At 34.2% G+C, this 18756-nt stretch overlaps 1 protein-coding gene across 1 annotated transcript; it reads left to right on the forward strand.

Annotated features, from left to right (window-relative positions):
* The first annotated feature begins 3818 nt into the window (after positions 1 to 3818).
* Positions 3819 to 9342, forward strand: LOC126965841 (Fanconi anemia group D2 protein). The gene has a single exon (XM_050809604.1). It carries the CDS (start codon positions 3963 to 3965, stop codon positions 8013 to 8015), a length of 4053 nt encoding a protein of 1350 aa, XP_050665561.1. The 5' UTR covers positions 3819 to 3962; the 3' UTR covers positions 8016 to 9342.
* The last annotated feature ends 9414 nt before the right edge of the window (positions 9343 to 18756 follow it).

Genomic DNA, 18756 nt, shown 5'->3' on the forward strand with positions numbered 1-18756 from the left:
TGGGATCATTATTGAAATCCAAGATGGCCGCTGTGCAAAATTATTATTTCAAAAATATGGATATCGTGTCCGAGGTTCTCGAGGGTGCAGAGAACGAATTTGGGGTCATTTTTTTAATCCAAGATGGCCGCCGTGCAAATTTACGATTTCAATGATTTTAGTTCCATGTGGCACAACAATTTCCGAAAGACGCCTATAAGTTGTTTGGCATTAGGGTTATCATTATAACCACCACGCATACGTACAGCCCCAAAAATAATTTTTCTATATTATTTAACGTGGTACATAAAACATAGTTGTGGTTATTTTAAAACTTGTTATTATAGTAAACATTTAATTTTCTTTATAAATTAATTATTCTTTCTTTGCTATCGCTTTCTTTTATCTTAATAATTGTAACTCTGTACTGATTGTGAACAACTACACCTCCTGCTTACGGCTTCACCCTTGTTGATAGACACGGACGCACGTGGTTCTTAATCAGCGGAGATAAATGAATGTGGCCTTTAATTGTGGACATCATTCACAGGCTTCCAGGATAAGATTTTTGGACGCTGAAGGATATAATTCCAGCAAGTTCCGGTGATTAGTTACCCGGACACTGAGCTTTGAATATCCCTGTGACACGTCGAGTCATAGCTTCCAGCTGAGGGGCCTGTACCGGCGTCTTCAACTTCAGGGGAGTACCGGACTACAAAAGCGAACTAGATCAACCAACCATAAAACCTACGACCCTTGCTCATAGTTTGTTTTAATTATTGTTTCGTAATAAACATCATTTAAAGGCCGGTAGGGCTAGTTTCCTTTAAACGCCCCGTAACAGTTGCAAGTGTTTAAATTTTTAAGTGTTTTAATTTAAAGGCAACGCTCCTGTGATTCCTCTGTTGTTGCAAGAGATTGTGGGTGGCGGTGATCACTTAACAACAGGTGACCCGTACGCTCGTTTGTCCTCTTATTCCATAAAAAAAATCTTGCATTTTATTTTTCCTTATTTAGCTAGCCTTTCCTTTATTAAGCTAGTTTTAATATTATGGTGGCAGATTGCATCTCTAAAAAGTATGCATATCTTCTGAGGTTACATGCATTAACTTTAACAAAATGAAATAGGTATTAGAACTTACTCATACCAACTGCTTTACATATCAAAAGGTAAAACTGTGTGGGTATGTACGTCGAAATGAGCTTCACAGCAAAGTTTCATAATAAAGACAGAGGGTGGAGTTTTGCCATATTTTTTTAGAACAAAATACCATTTTTTACGAACATTTGAGTCTATAGGCAAGTTAAATCAGGCGTTTTTATATAAGTGTTTAAGTTCATTTTGGCACTATAAAATATTCAAGTACAAATAGTGAAAAAGCTGAATGGGATACAAATCGGACACTTGCTTATTCACAATCAACGAAACAAAACGCTGCACGCCTTATCGCTGCCAACGGCTAACTTGGGCTAAAGTACTTATTACACATAACTGAATTTAGTCGTCTGAATTCAGTGGTTACTGAATTTAGACAAGTATAATCGCATTCAGCAAGCTAGCATCCTGAATTTAGAAATAAGTATGGTTTCTGACTGACTGAATCATTTAAAAGCCTAATTAGAAACGCATAGAAAGGTATAATCGCATTCAGTTACTGATTTCAGACGCTCGTACCTCTTCGTGCGTGGAGTACGTATCTAATTTTTATAGTAATAGTCCAACAAGTTTTAGGGATAATTTTTGTCAGCAGGGGCTGTGATATTACAGAACTGAATTTTAAATCTTTATATGAATTTCCTGTTGTAATAAATCTTAGTGTTCCAATACCAACCACTCTTTTGAACTATAATTGTCTGGTAGGATAGTATCTTGGATTTTAATAAATTAAAATTAAGATTGACTAATGTTTTAAAAGATCTCGAATTCATTCTTAGATAATTTCTGAACTCCGCTGGTTCTAAAACACCCATAATGTCCATGTTTGCTCGCTTTCTGCGCAGTAATAAATATGCTTTCACCCATGTTCTTCTTTTTGATTGAGCCAACGGCTAGACAATGCCCAATTTTTTGGTGTCTGGAGTGATCCTCGTATACGACACACATGATTTCATCGCGCTTTAAGTGATAACTGATTCAGTAACTTAATTTAGGATAAGGTGATCAAAAGCTTCTAATTTGTAAGTTGCTTCTGAATTTAGACGACTAAATATATAGCTATTTGATAGGGCGACGACAGCGTATTAAAGTTGCGGATATACAATCATCCTGGGTTCATGTTTCTGCCGGTGTTCCACAGGGAGGTGTCCTTTCTCCCTTGCTTTTTTCAATATTTATAAACTCCATCACTAGCAATCTAAATTCTTCTTTCCGCTTATATGCTGATGATGTTCAAATTTATAGGCACTCCACGTTATCTGATTTACAATCTACAGTTCATAGTCTTAATAAGGATCTCGCTACCATATGCGAGTGGTGTAAAAATTATGGTGTAATGATAAATCCAGGAAAAACGCAGGCAATTATCATAGGCAGGCCACGTCTGATCTCTAAAATTGAATGGGATATACTGCCTAGACCTCGTGTCAATGATGTTTTAATCCCTTTTAGTAGTAATGTCAAAAATCTAGGCTTACATATAGATTCAAATTTTTCTTGACAGACGCAACTGAATGAATTAAGTAAAAAAGTTTTCTCCGCACATGGATCCCTGCGCCGGTTACGTAATCTTCTCCCAGTACCCAGTAAAATATGTCTTGCGCAGACTTGCCTGCTCTCCATTCTTGATTATGCAGACATTTGCTATCCCGACCTTACCGAGGCTCAGCTGGATAAATTCGAACGCCTACAAAATTTATGTATTCGCTTCATTTTTAACCTACGTAAATACGATCATGTCCCACATTCTTCACCTTCTTTACTCCATAATTTTTCACCAAAACACTCCTCTTTACCTTAAAGACAGAATTGAGCTACTAGGGTCTCAGCATGAGCTTTCGTTGCGCTCTGCTGCGAAACAAATACTAAATGTTCCTTTCCATAAATCTGATAGCTATCACTCTTCTTTCACCATTAATGCCATCAGTCTTTGGAATCAACTGCCGCTTACTATCCGTCAAGCACAATCATTAGCATCCTTTAAAAATCAACTAAAAAAACATTATCTGTCCTCTATTTGATAGAATCTATCTGTATGTATCCACCAACATAATTCAACAATTCTGAAATGTAAATTATTGTTCCTACTTTTTACATATTTTACTTTCTTATAAATTTATCTATATTTTAGTATAGTATTTATTATGTGTGTCTATATTTTTGACACTTCTTACCCTTTTAATGTACTGCCTTTCTCTTTTATTGTATTACAAATGGTTGCCTGGAAGAGATCACTATATAGTGATAAGGCCGCCATTTGCACGATATCATGTTATTATGTATGTTAGTAATTAAGTTATATTTTGTTAATGTGGTGTCAAAAAAGTGTAATAAATAAATAAATAAAATAAATTCAGTGAAGTGTAAAGTATGCGATTAACTGGCGGCGCAGCTGCCCAGTAACATAGAGCTAGTAATTTGGTCATAACTTAGTCAATTTATGTCGTCGAACAAAAATTTTAGCACTGTATTTCATGGATATCTTTGTTCAATAAATCTGCCAAGCATTAGCTCTATAAACCACGTGTGAATTGCACACATGTTTTTTTTTATCTATCTACCTACTTCTATCAATTGAAATACAATAAACTGTGATTACAAACTCTTCAATTTTTCAAGAACAGGCAAGAAAACATAAATGAACGAAATAAGATGGGGGCCAAAAGCTTCGAATCCGAGATAGGAGTGAAAAAAAGTACTACAATTTTAAAAATTGCAGAAATTCAAATTTTGCGACGGAAGTCGGAACAATTTGAAAGTTGAAACGATAAGTAATCTTTTCATAAAAAAATAATAACAATTCTTTATTCTATATTTTGAATACATAATGAGTGGGAAAAGGTCGATTCAAGATGTTAATGATATTATTACTCTAAGTAAAAGACGTAAAAGTTTTGAAGAGGAGAAAAATTCTTACTTGATAACTATTTTAGAAGAATGCGGATTAAGCTTAAAACCCCCACCTGATAAAAATATTGCTACAACTGATACAGTGCATATTATTCGCAATATTAGAAAGAGTCTTCAAAAACACAGTGACTATCCACGGAATGCTTTAGAAATGATTAGTAATCTTCAGAAGGAATGCAATAACTTGAACCTTTTCAAACATTACCTGTATCCAAATATTGTTAGAATATCGTCTGAGAATAATTGTGAAATTATTTATCTGAATGATAGTGTTATAAAAATTCTATTAAATGTACCCATACTGCAGTCAAAACTAATTGATTTTGTCTTTGAAAAAGCAATTGATTTGGCAGCTGATTCAAAATGTGGACCATGGATCCAAACAATTATGAAGTGCTTTTCTTCATTAGATAATCTAGTTGACCATGAAAAAATGTCCACAAATCTAATCAATTTACTTGATATTGCTTCAGAGAGATTAGTGCGGCTTGAAATAATAACCGCAATACCAGACATTGTTGGGGACCAGGAACATGATAATGTTGCTACAGAAATGAGTAGAATTTTATCTGAAGATCACGATCTTATACCTGCTATACTAGATTGCTTGACATACTTGTGCCTATCAGACCAACAATATGAAGAGTTACAAAAGAAAACATTAAATATTCTTATGAGTTTATCAAAATGCAATTACTTTCCTAATTTTGTTAAATTTCTTCTTATTACTGGCCGTATGAATGATCAAAGATATTTAGAAACAATTATTGGAATAAGAAATGCATTAGGATGGTCAAGTTTGATAGCTTCACCCCAGGATATTGCAACCAGTCAAGTTCTTACTGCTCAAGCTATAAGGACCTCAATGATTTCCTCCAAAGTAATAGCAACTTCATGGCTAAAAGTGGTGACTAATTGCAAAGAAAGCAGTGATCATAAACCTATTGATTTAGTCATAATGATAATTCTATATTCAACATCAGAAGAAAAGCAGAAACAAGTAGAAAATTTCATATGCAAACAAATAAAACTTAACATACTTAAAGAAGAACTGATTGATGAGGCGTTTGAGAAATTCAAACCAACAATAAAAGATAATTTAAGACATATAATAAGTCTCACAAATTCACTTTTGAAAACAAAGTCTGATCCTTTGATACAGTCATTTGCTGCACATATATATACAAAAATGTTGTCTAAACTTGAAGAAAGCTGCCAGACAATAGTTGCTGAATTACTTCAACTAGGTTTAGATTGCAAGCAATGTATCATGAACATTCTAATAATATTGAACAAAGTTGCCAGCAAAGATATTTTATTATTGAAACCTCAGTGTATACAAATGTTAATCTTATTAGATCGCACAGATGATATGAATTTATTAGAAATAAGGGCAACCATGAACTTACTCTGTAATTTAGCATATAGTATTGATAATTCTGTAATCCGTGATGACATTCACATGATTATTAGAAAAGAATTAGGAAGTTCAAATCTCTCTATAAAGATGCAAGGTATTATCGCTGGAATACATGCTGTTAAATTTCTTATGTGTGCTCAGAGTGAGAATGATAGAACTATAGATTTTCCAGATGATATCAGTTATAGTTCTGTAAACCATTTAGCTGAAGGTGATTTAAGAGAAGCAGCACAAATTATTGAGTTGATAAGCTGTAGTACCAGACAATTCCCAGATATGATAGTTTTCTTTTATGATGAGCTATGTGAAGTTGTAAAACCTGTAAATAAAATGAACAAAAACTTTTTGGCATGGCTGACAGATGCTGTAACCAATGATTTGCAGCAAAATTTTATTGTAGATAATCTAGAAACAGACAAAATTGGTGACTTAAAGCTATCAATGCAGTATTGTCAAAATTCTGACAGTGAAATGGATGAGGTAATTGCTATAAACATTGGTGGATTAACTTTGCAACAGAAAGAAGATATTAGCATCTGTTTGCTCCCACCACTCTTTCAACTAGTACAAACACTACATCTAAGACAACATGAAAATAATTTATCTAGCATTGATGCATTGTTGGGTTGCTCCGTTATAATGCCTGTCTTTGACATAGATGATATGGAAGAATTTAACAACTCAAATATTTGTTGCATTTTAGACTGCTTAATTTATTGTGCAAATTGGTTTCGTGAACTAATAAATGCCTTTGCCACCCAAACTGATGATGCACTTAAAACTAAAATTTTTAACAGAATTCTACAAACACAACAAATAGAGGCTTTAATTGGCAAAATCATGATGAAAACAAACATAATATATAGACCACCAATTTATTCTGTCAGAATGAGTCAAGAACAAACAAATGATAAAATTAAATCTCAAAGCACAAAACAAAAAGCTCAGAAGAAGTCTAATCAAGATGTCACTGCACTTCCTGAAACAATAGGGTCACAACAGAGCCAGAATAATGCTAATACAGTTTTAAATAAAATTGATGGGATTAATAACATAAGCAAGTCATTGAGACCATTCAATTTAAATATATTAAATTTGCTAAAAAGTGACATAAGAGAACATGAAGATACTGATTCAGAGCTTAATATTGAGACATTGGTTTATCTTTTAAAAAACATTTGTGAAATTATTGGAATAAGTCTAATTTCAAAGATAAAAAGAAATACATTCCTTACGAAACCTGATAGAAATGATGTTTATGACAAGACTGCAGCTGAAAACAGTGCTAAGCTGATAAGCTTTATACTACCCAATATTGGAACTCATATGACATTTTGCATAAATTTTTTAGAAACAAATGCTTTTGAAAGTGATCATGAGGACGGATTAATATATAGTTCAAAAATTATCAACTGTGTAACTTGCTTGGAATATATATATAATTTTTACACAATTTACTTTAAATGGATTGGGTTTAAAAGTGGTAACATGCCACTACTAAAAACATCACTACGAACAATAGCAGTTAAAGATAAGGATAATGCAGTAACATTAAAAGATCTAGTAATTGCAGCAACAAAATATTTGCAAAGTCATGAAAAATACTGCCTCCAGTTTGCCACAGCAGTGTCTCTAATTGAATTATTAAAGGCTTTAAAAGAGCATTATTCAAACAGTACTATTTTAAAAATTATCAGAGACACTGCAAAAACCTTTTTAATGAGACAATGGAAGACATCAGATGGAGTATTGGAAAAAGGACTTATTTATAATCAAAGTATTGATACTTTGGCTAATGTTTATTTTATTCACAATGAAATAATAGAGCTGAAAAAAATCACATTGCTTTTAGTCAATGATATACAAGCACTGAAAAGCCGAAATGATACCTTAAATTCTTTCAAAAGTATTAACAAAGCAAATTTCACTGTACTTTATAGGAATTTAGGTACTGCTCTTCATGAAGTTGCCAAAAAACATCTGACTAAGGGCTTAACTAATTCAGAACATTTAGAGTTATGGAAAGATGTAGCCTTGATACTTCGGTGTATGTCTGATATTGCAAAGTCTTTAGACAACAGAAATAATTTGTCTGCCTTTTTTAAGAAGTCTCTACCAGTTATTAAACTTTTCCTATCCCAAGGAATGCCAATTATAGAGTTACAATTTAAAACTGAAACACAAGAAGTGCTAGAGATTCTTAAAATACTGCAACAATCAACAAGATTCCTACAATCATTATGCTGTCACTCTAGATTGAAAAAAGATACAGTATTAATAAGTAAAGTTCCTTATATGAGACAATTACTTGAGACAATAATCTATAGGGTAAAAGCTGCTTTAACAGCTAATAATTGTTCAGAAGCATTTTGGATGGGAAATCTCAAAAATAAAAATATTCATGGAGAAGTGATAGCAACTCAGCAGAGTGTTGAGAGTGAAGAATCTGTTGAGGATTGTGATGATCAGTTGCCTGAGGATGATGACTATGAGGATAGTGATGAAGACATGTTGAATCCAGACTCAAAAAGCCTAAGTGATATTGTGTAATTGTAATTGATGTCATAACAAAATGACATTTTGGTTTATAGACCAGTGTTGACAATTTTTTAAAACCAAAAAAACAATAGTAGGATGAAACCCATTGGGAATGGAAAATAATATAACAAAAATGAAAGAAAAAATAATTACGGGCGATCTGAGGTTGGGAAGTGGAAAATAGGGGGTGATTAAGGGTAAAACGGGTTTATCTAATCTATATAATATGAAAAAAACTGGATAGCATAACAGTTAATTATTACCCTTTTTACATTTATAAATAGATTTGATTAATTGTTATCCATATTATTGCTGCTACGAAATAACATGTATGAATTCTCAATGAAACGCATTTTGATGGGCTTAAATTTTCCGAACATTTACCATTGTAATTTATATTTTTTTTTACACTATCGGAATGTAGTGATTTTGACGAACAGAAAACAGACCAATTTTTTGACAAGAGCTGATATATTTTGACGGGTGAATTTTCGAATGAAAATAAGGGTTCTTTTTCGATATTTGAGTCAAAATGAGGTGAAAAAATAAATATTTCAATTCTAATAAATTACAGTGTATTTGGGACATAAAAAGGTAAATTTTCACCAAATTTAGTGAAAAAAAAAATTAGCTTTGAAAATGATAAAAATAAAAAATCCAAAACTTGGTTTTTTGAATTTTTCACCTAAACGGTTAAAACAATGTAGGTTATGTCAAAAAATTTTTAATATAAAAGTTGTCGATCTTTTTATTTTCTACAATTTTGCCATTTTACTTATTTCCATAGGACTTGCAGTTTTGCCGGAAATCGAGATTAACCGTTTTTTACCCTTAATCACCCCCCCTTTTCCATTTCCCGACCTCAGATCGACTGTAATTTATTTTTCCTTTCATTTTTGTTATATTCTATTCCATTCCCAACGGGTTTCATCCTACTATTTTTTTTTTCACTTTTTATCATTTTCAAAGGCTTCAGCACTGGTCTATATAGTTATTGTTATGAAATGAAATCGGCATACATTTATTTGTTTAATTGACTGATCGCCATACAGACATATAGTTGTAGAAGGAATACTTATATAGCTACTAGTGCAGCATTAAAAAAACCTATAGTCACCTGAGAATTCCTTATTATATATATTATTATAGTCCTAAGGAATACTTAACTTTAAGTATCATCAGACCTGTTCTTAAATGGTTATGGAATGGTTTTGACATGAAATAGTGAGATTAATGTTTCTATTTCTGGAAAAATTAATGCTATATTGTATAACAATACATTATAATTTAAAGAATTAATCAGTTATTAGTTACAATAAATACATTTCAGTTTTAAAAATTTTTGATAGTGCACTCATTTTCTATATGATGAGGCTGTATGGTACACCCTCGTCTAAATTGAGAAGGCTTCCATCGATATCTGTTCAAGTACAGACGAAGATCCACCTCCTGTTTTAAACAGGCTGTCACGTTCATTCATTTGCTCGAGTATTATAAAATATAAGCGTAAGTCGTAACATTCCTAAAATCACAACAATTACAGTTGAACAAAGAGAATTAAAACACTACGTTAGTTGAAGACACTAACATGACACTGACAACACCAGAGGAATCACAGAAGCGTTGACGGTCTTTTAGGAAGTTGAACGCACTTTTTTTAAATGTACCTATGTCGTATCGTCCCGGAAACACCGCACAAGGAAGCTCTTTCCACAGCTTTGTAGTACGTGGAAGAAAGCTCCTTGAAAACCGCACTGTGGAGCACCGCCACATATCTATATGGTGGGGATGATATCCTAACTTGTAGCGTGTCGTGCGAAGGTGGAATTGGGCGGCAGGAATCAGGCGAAACAGCTCTTCGGAAAACCCCGTAATAAATGCGGTAGAAAATTAAGCGACGCCTCTACGCAACGCCAAGTGATCCAGCCGTTTGCAGAGCACTAGTCAGATGGATCGAGCTGATACTGGGGACAATCAATAATAACAATACTCCATGTGTGGCCGGCCCTGCGTTTTGTAGAGCGCTAGAATGTGGGCCTACTTGAAGTATTGCCATTCTCTTCATTAATGACGCCCAGCTTCTTCGAAGCCAATTTGGCTTTGCCCTCCAGATGGCCACGGAATTGGCAATAGCTCGAGAATTCGAGACCCAGTATTTCGATACTATTTGAGGTGTTGTCGAAGAGCAGTGGTACGACAAATGGGGTTTCTTTTGTGGTAAACGCGAAAACTTGGGTTTCTGGGGGTTAAATTGGATAGGGTTCAATTTACCCCATTCTGCGACCTTCTCAATAGAGGATTCGATAGAAGACACAAGTTTCTCTCGGCACTGTTCGACGATTTCCCGAGAAAGACTTGCATGGACTTCGCTTCGGATATTGCCACAGTAAAATATAACCAGTCAGTTTATTTTATTCGTCGTGTTCAGACAGTTAGGGGTTTCCTTCAATATATTTGGAAAAAATATTGAAAAATAAGTGCTTATGAATAACTTTATGTGCTAAGAAATTAATTTGTCTTATTATTTATTAAACAATGATATTTAAAAGTATAGAGAGGTTACCTAGACAACTTTCGGTGTTTAAAAATGATACACTAACGCACACATGAATAATTTAACATTGCAATAGCACACTACATTACGATTACACGTCAAACAAGGATAGTAAATGCAATTATCGCAATCGAAAAAGAGATAAATCTAATTTGCTAATTGCTTCGTATTTATACAGAAAGCGCGCTAGTGACATATCTACCTCTTTTAATACTAAAATATCATTGTTATTAAACTGGTATCACAAATAATTTATCGATATACTGTCGATACTAAGAGTTCAGCTATATTATGCTAACAAAATATGTATCCTTTTAAATATGTAGCCAAGGAAACCAAATTTGACGTCTCTGGGATAGAACTCCCCATAATAGATTAATGTATAATTAGCTTAGTATTTCTTAGCACAAACTCATGGAAAACCTATGAGTGCGGCGGTAAGCTTTTTAAACAAGCAACTAGCAAAGTGTTAATTGAATGAGACACAATATAATGATTAATACAACAGATCTCATTGATGATTGAGTACACACTATTTTTTACATAATACCTACCTAGTAATAAAAGTAATATTTTTTCTGTCCATTGGCATCAATTTGAGGGAGTAGGTGGGAGATTCCCTACACGGAATAGGTAAAAAAGGCTTGGCTACGCTAAATCCCTACATATTATAAAACAAAGTACTCCGCCACGTCTATGTGTCTGTTCACGATAAACTTAACTGTCGAAAACTACTGCACCGATTTTGATACTGTTTTCTCCAATGGATAGTTTGGTTCTCGGGGAAGGTTTTAGTATATAATTTGTTAAGTTTTTGTGTATCCACATTAACGATATTGTTGGAGGTGTCGAAAAGAAAAACTACCTGGGAGCCTTCAACGAAAACTCTGTCTAAAACCTTTGTGATATAACAAAATAATGTATGGTGGAATTGTGAATCTTATATGTATAGGTCTACAGATAAAAAAAAATTAACAAAAAAAACAACCGACTTCAAAAACACTATTTCAAAACAATAGATATAATATGCACTATAAAGTATAAAAATAATTGCGTATTTTTATACAATCTAATTAATTAATCTAATTCTAGTTACGATTATTGTCATTTTTGGAATCGGTGTCCTTCCGCCGCGACTCGCTCTCGCCTCTCGCCTCCTCACAACTCCAGTACATCACACCTATATGTTATAACTATGTATGTAGTTAAAAACCTATCATGGATGACAAAAAAAAAAATCAAATTCAGTTAACCCAGTCGAAAGTTTTGAGGTCACAAACATAAAAAAAAATACCGACGAATTGAGAACCTCCTCCTTTTTTGAATTCGGTTAAAAAGTCCGCGATGGCATAATATGTCTATCTCTTAAGGATAACACACTAGATCCATTTTAATACGACATTAATCCTTATCATCAATACTACTGTTTCCAAAATTAATCACCGCCAAGCGCGACCTAGACCGTGGTTCTTACGCTTTCTATTAAATAAATAATAATGAAATTTTGATGTCTGATATACACAGAAACACATAGGGTGTCTTACGTCCCAATGTTTATTTATAAATTTTATTAAAGCAATGTACCTGAGGTTTTGATACTAAAAAGCAATGACGTTCTATGCATAAAGCCACTTCACCTCCTACAAAATCAAAGCCGCAAATGCCACAAATGACACCATAACTTAGTATGGTGTCATTTGTGGCATTTGCGAAAAAGCTTACTTTTGGATGGGAAATCTCAGAAATATAATAATATTCATGGCGTAGTGATAGGAACTCAGCAGAGTGTTGAGAGTGAAAAATCTGTTGAGGATAGTGATGAAGACATGTTGAACCCAGACTCGATAAGCTTAAGTGATATTGTTTAGTAGGGTGTACCTACCTAACAACAAAATGACATTTTGGATTATATACCAGTGTCGATAATTTTTAAAACCAAAAAAAAATAGAAGGATGAAATTCATTGGAAATGGAAGAGAATATAACAAAAATTAAAGGAAAAATTATACGGGCGATCTGAGGTCGGCAAGTGGAAAATGGGGGGTGATTAAGGGTAAGAAACGGTTTATCTAATCTAATAGCATAACACTAAATTATTGTCCTTTTTACATTTATAAATAGATTTGATTAATTGTTATCCATATTATTGCTGCTACGAAATCAAATGTATGACTTCTCTATGATAAAGTAATGTAGCAGCAATGCCGACCTGAGGTATTGACAATAAAAAGCAATGACGTTCTATACATAAAGACACTTCACCTCATACGAAATCAAAGCCGAATTAAGGCACATGCCACAAATAACTCCATAATAAGCTTCGACTGCTATGTCTATACATTTCTGCGTTTCCTTCAGCTTTTAAAAATTTTATTGGTCAATAGGCAGCAATGAAAAAACTATTTCAGTTTCAGCTGAGTATTACGAATTTAGAACCCGATTTGGAAAGTGACATCAGTGGAGTAGCAGTTAGGTATTTTTTAAACCAAACGAAAAAGAGGGTTGCTATAAGTTTTACGTTCGTCAGTCTGTCCCTATTTTCCGATCAAGATCTGTTCAGTCGAAGGTTTTTTACCTTTTTAAAAAAAAATCCCACCCATATTATAAAGGGGAAAGTTTGTGTGTGTATTTATTAGCTTATGTTTATATTTGTAACTTCTTTACGTTCTAAAGGGATTTGGATTAAATGAGATAAGGTAACTTTTGATGAGAGAAATTAATACTCAAATATAATATTTTTATGTACATAAAATAATTAGTTAAACTGGTTATTTAAATGTTAAGTTCCTTGAATTAAATGAAATTTGTCTTTTAGACTTAGATATCTTTTCCAGGGTATATTTTTTTTGTATATGTAGTGTAAGCGGACATCAACATATTATATAATTTGTATAACAGCTTTTGTCAAATTTTAAATGTGGTTAAATCCAAAAAACTTAAATCCTTTAATGGTGAAATATAAATATGCTTATTTGGTTTGTAAATTTTTTCACATCTCTCACTTGGAAGCAACTGGCGTGATTTCTCTTTCATTATCTCGTGTACGGGAATGCTGAAACATATAAGCTTTAAAATAAGTATCAATTATCATAAGGTAACGATACTTCCGTGATAACGTGTAAATAGCACTAGTATGTAATTGTTAACGTATTGAAAGCCATTCACATTACACAAAATACAATATTGCTAATCATTGTTCAATAGGCCTTAAAAATGTTCACAAAAAAACAACCGACTTCAAAATACAATAATCGTTACTATACTTAGATTTATTAATTTGGATTGTATAAAATACGTAATTATTTTTATACTTTTTAGTGCACATTACATCTATTGTTTTGGAATAGTGTTTTTGAAGACGGTTGTTTTTTTTTTGTTATTTTTTTTTATTTTATGATTTTCAGTGAATTTGAAGTACACTAACTAACAATTTGTCTAAATATGTGTAAATATACTAAATTTTTCAATGTAGCAATGAACGTAAGTACTTTACAATTTGATTATAGACAGTGTTCCGTTACTTTGTCATGAATTCCGTAATCAGAACGTAACCAAGCTCTCACCAAACTATCTTTGAAGTATATGCTTTCCAATAAAAAAATAATCATCTAAATCTGTTGGCGCGATATTGAGTTATTCGTAAATTTATCATCCACTAAAGAAGATTCAGGCAAGTATCGTTAATTCGCTCCTAAGAATAGAAGACTTCCGTTACTTTGTTATGGATCCCATAAGCAGAGCCTGACCAAACTGTCATCAAACTACATTAGAAGTATATCCTTTTCAATAAAAAAAGAATTGAAATTGGGTGGCGTGATATTGAGTTATTCGTAAATTTGTTGTGCACATATTTTTTTATATGGAAAAAGAGGACAAGCGAGCATACGGGTCACCTGGTGTTAAGTGGTCACCGCCGCACACATTCTCTTGCAAAACCAGAGGAATCACAGTGAGGAAGCTGGAGGGCCTTTGCCTTTGCTTTCGATAGCCGCCGCCCATCTGTGGGTTAGGTATACCAGAAGATCACCTGCCGATCGACCATGGCGAAAGCCGTACTGTCAGTCGTTGATCAACTGGTGACCCCCTAGTTATACCAAGAGGTGGCGGTTAATTATGCTCTTCATGATTTTGGAGAACAGGGAGGTAATAGCTATAGGCCTGTAGTTTACCGGATCCGAACTGTCACCTTTTTTTGGATTAAATGGACAAGGGCTGACTTCCATGAGTCAGGGACTACGCCTTTTTCATATGAGCGCCGGAATAAACGCCTTAGCACCTGCGTCAACTCAGGTTCTTAGCACGATTGGAGAAATGCCATCCAGCCCGCTCGACTTCCTGACATCCAACGAAAACAGAGCTCGCCTAACAGTTTTCTGTCTGAACTGTACTTCTGACACCGCGGGATGGTCGGCGGTGTTATTCCGTTGTCGTCAAGAGTCGAGTTGGAGGCGAAAAGAGCGCACAGAAGATCGGCTTTTTCTTTTGCCGTATGGGCCAGGGTGTCATTGTTCATGTGCAACGGCGGCAGGGACGGCTGGTTGAAGTTACCAAGAGCAGCTTTCGACAACGACCAGAACGACGTTCCGGTCGGGTAACTGGAAAGCTGCTCGCCGATTTTGACGACGTGCTTCGATTTCGCACGGGCGATTTGCCGCTTAAAAATCTGGAGGCACAGTTATATTTCCTCTTCAGAACTTTGCAGTTCAGATCCTTTGAGCCCAGCGCCGCAACCTAAGTTCGATACGCCTGTTTTTTGCAGTCACATGTTGCTTTAACTGATGCATCGAACCAGGGCTGTGATCTGCCACCGATCGGTACTACAGAGCTTGGTATAAAAATATAGTTTTTGCATATCGATCATAAGATCATAAGATTTATATAAATAAATAATATAACCTTACCGATGACAAGTCACACCATGTTATTTTTGAGTCGTTAATGTATTATTTAAGCACTTTTTATAGCACTAGGCTTGTTGTTGACACACACTTAACACACGACTAAGGAGAAAAGTGTGCATCGTTCTACATTTTTCAAAATTTTACATTTTACATATTATATTGTAATTGAAATGATCTGTAAATCTTGATATAAAAGAGTGGCAATGAGTTTCTTGCTACTTCTTCTAACTAGCGCAACCCTTTACGAAGTAGAGGTAGATTCAATAAGAAAAAAATTGTGTCATTTCCGTGACCTACGTGAATAAACTGATTTTGATTTGATTTGATTTGTGCTTACATTGTCTTTAAGCACACTTTTGCCGTTCCGTTATCAGTCTGCGAATGATATGTCCTTATGTATAGAAAGTCATTGTTAAAAAGTTAATAATTTACTCTAGTAAGCTTAAGTAAAAAGTTTGTGTTGTTTAACTTCATCCATAAATTTCATAAATAAAATAAGTTCTATCAATTTAAAAGAACACGTAAAAATAGTAATTGAACCTACAATAACAATTCAGTAGAATTGGCACAATGAAACGTTAATTAAATAAATATAATATGTAGGTAGGTACTTTAAAATATGTATCTATAACTAAGTGAATAAATAGTCAGTTTCGAAGGTTTTGACTCTTTCAACGTTGTATACACTATTAGTTAGATCGCGAAAGACTAGAATCATGTATAGAGGTGATTGTAGTGTTATTATATTGGATGAAAGAAAAATTGCCAACCGTAAAGCGGTTGAAGCTACTTAGAAAAAATTACCAACCTATTGGTGGTATTTCTGTACTTTTTTCGGTGACTTTCATCAGATTCTGTCTGTAATACCCCGTGGAACAAGGGCAGGTAAAGTCAGAGCAAGTATGAGAAGTTTTTTTTTATGAAAATAAGGGACGAGACGAGCAGGACGTTTAGCTAATGGTAATTGATACGCCCTACCCATTACAATGCTGTGCCGCTCAGGATTCTTGAAAAACTTCAAAAATTCTGAGCACCACTACAACTGCGCTCGTCATCTTGAGGCATAAGATGTTAGGGCTCATTTACCCAGTAATACCACTAGCTACGGCGCCCTTCAGAACGAAACACAGTAATGCTTACACATTACTGTTTCACGGCAGAACTAGGCGCCGTTGCGGTACCCATAATCTAGCCGGCATACTATGCAAGGGAGCCTCCTAGTGGTCACCGACGAATGAACGGAGGCAACGAAAATGCACAGGAGTTTTCTGATATGCTACTTGAGATTGAAACGGTTTGTATTCGCAATAACAAGGAATACTTATTCTGCATGAAAACCTATGCTGCACAGTTATCTCGATGCAAGACCGCAAATAATCATTAGTATATGGAAATGCAACACAAATATTCATTAACGAAAACTCCTGGTTATGCAGAGGAGCTATTGGTACTATTCCAATTACAGCACTAATGCGCACTATGCAGCAATGCTCGACGTTGATTGTTTCAACTTCAGCAACTCTTCGCATAATCGAGCACTCTCAAAAGTCCTGCTTTCGCGTGATGGGTGCAATAGATACCAACTCAGTGGCAGAAAATTAACAAGTGTTTTTTCCCTTTGTTGGCATGGAAATTTTATTAATAATAATATAAAATCTTTATTTAAATTATGAAGTTGCTAACTCTATGAATATTTTATTTTCAACACTGAACTTAGAGCACTCTGCTTTCACGTTCAATTCCTCTCTCTAAATTCTCAATTCACGTTCCAAGCATCAGCACCATTCGGAATTGTGTGGCACTGAGTCGCATTATGATTTTCCCTCTGTAATTGGAAAACTACAATTTTAACTCCACGTAACAATGTGGCAGCAATAAATGCTGACGGCTGACGGGGGATAGTGTAGACTGTTCAGTATGTCTCCATTAAGTTCTCACTCAATGTAACAGTTAAAGGCCGGCAAGGCTCATGTGATTCCTCTGCTATTGCAAGAGTATATGGGCGGCGGTGGTCACTTAACATCCAGGTACGCTTGTTTGCCCTCCTTTGTTATTGTTATTATTTTAAATACTCACTCATAATTTATAGTGTTCTGTGTACTCAATACTCAATTGACAGTTGACACTTGACGTACTCATTACTGCGTGTTGCTGGGGTTGTCAAAAATCAAAATAGATATACTTTTCTTTAGGGATGGCGATTCTTTACGAAAAAGATCGATTTTTAAATCGATTCGAATCGTAGTCTAATGAATCGATTCACGAAAAAATCGAGGCCTACAAAATCGATTCTTAAAAAATCGATCTTTTTTTCAAGTTTGCGTTTACAATGTAAATTTGTATCAATTTTACTAAAAACAAGATTAATATTGCAATTAACGATATCTTATCAATAAAATCAGGGAATTCAAAAATAACAATTATTTTTATTACCGTATCAAACTATAAGATCAACTATAAAAAAAAAATAAGTATTTATATACTGAATGTTTTTATTGATTGCAAAAAAGTAAAAAATAAGGTAAGAGTTAAGTTTAAATATTAAGCATTGGGAATTATAACTGGGAACTATAGTTCCCAATGCTCAATATCTAAACTTTTTAAAAACAACAGTCTGTCAAGCCTTTTGGGATCCAAGCGGTTACGCTCATCACTTGCGATGTTTCCAGCAATTGAAAACAGGCGCTCACAAGGAACGGATGATCCAACGATACTCATATACATCATGGCGATTGGGTGAACGTGATGATAAATGGAGCTCTTTTGTTCTTGCCAGTAAAGTACAGGATCATACTTCAGGTGCACAACTGCCTGCGATAAATAATGTTTGAATTCTTCATTTAAGCCTTGATTTTCCTGTGCAAGTGCATTGCATAAAGAGAGTTGCTTTTTCACAAGCAACTTATGAAAATCCCATATTCCGTTTTTCATATCCTTATCAGCGCTTTCTATTGCGTCGACTTCCTCACTATTATTTTGTGGAAGTGATTGTCGTGTAATATCCAAAATTGAAGTGTTTATTTTATTTATCGCTCGAGAACAGGCTACATGGTCAGTAAAATGAATTTTTTTAAATCTAGGATCTAAAATGGTCGCAGCAGCTAACAAATGAACTTGTTCAACATTTCCAAATCTTTTCTTCAAGCCGTCCACAATTAAAGTCCTTGTTTTAACACCAATATCCGTTGAATTTTTCATTGTATTATATGTTTCAGTCAGACAAGACACGATGGGTATAATTTTACTGGCTGTAACGTAGTCTTCTCCCGATATTTCTTTAGTTATTACTTCTAATGGT

The sequence above is a fragment of the Leptidea sinapis genome, chromosome 9 (assembly GCF_905404315.1).
Source record: "Leptidea sinapis chromosome 9, ilLepSina1.1, whole genome shotgun sequence".
Lineage (NCBI taxonomy): Eukaryota > Metazoa > Arthropoda > Insecta > Lepidoptera > Pieridae > Leptidea > Leptidea sinapis.

Bases quoted from the DNA above. Each gene is read 5' to 3' on its own strand.
- LOC126965841 (XM_050809604.1), top strand. From the start codon at position 3,963: ATGAGTGGGAAAAGGTCGATTCAAGATGTTAATGATATTATTACTCTA.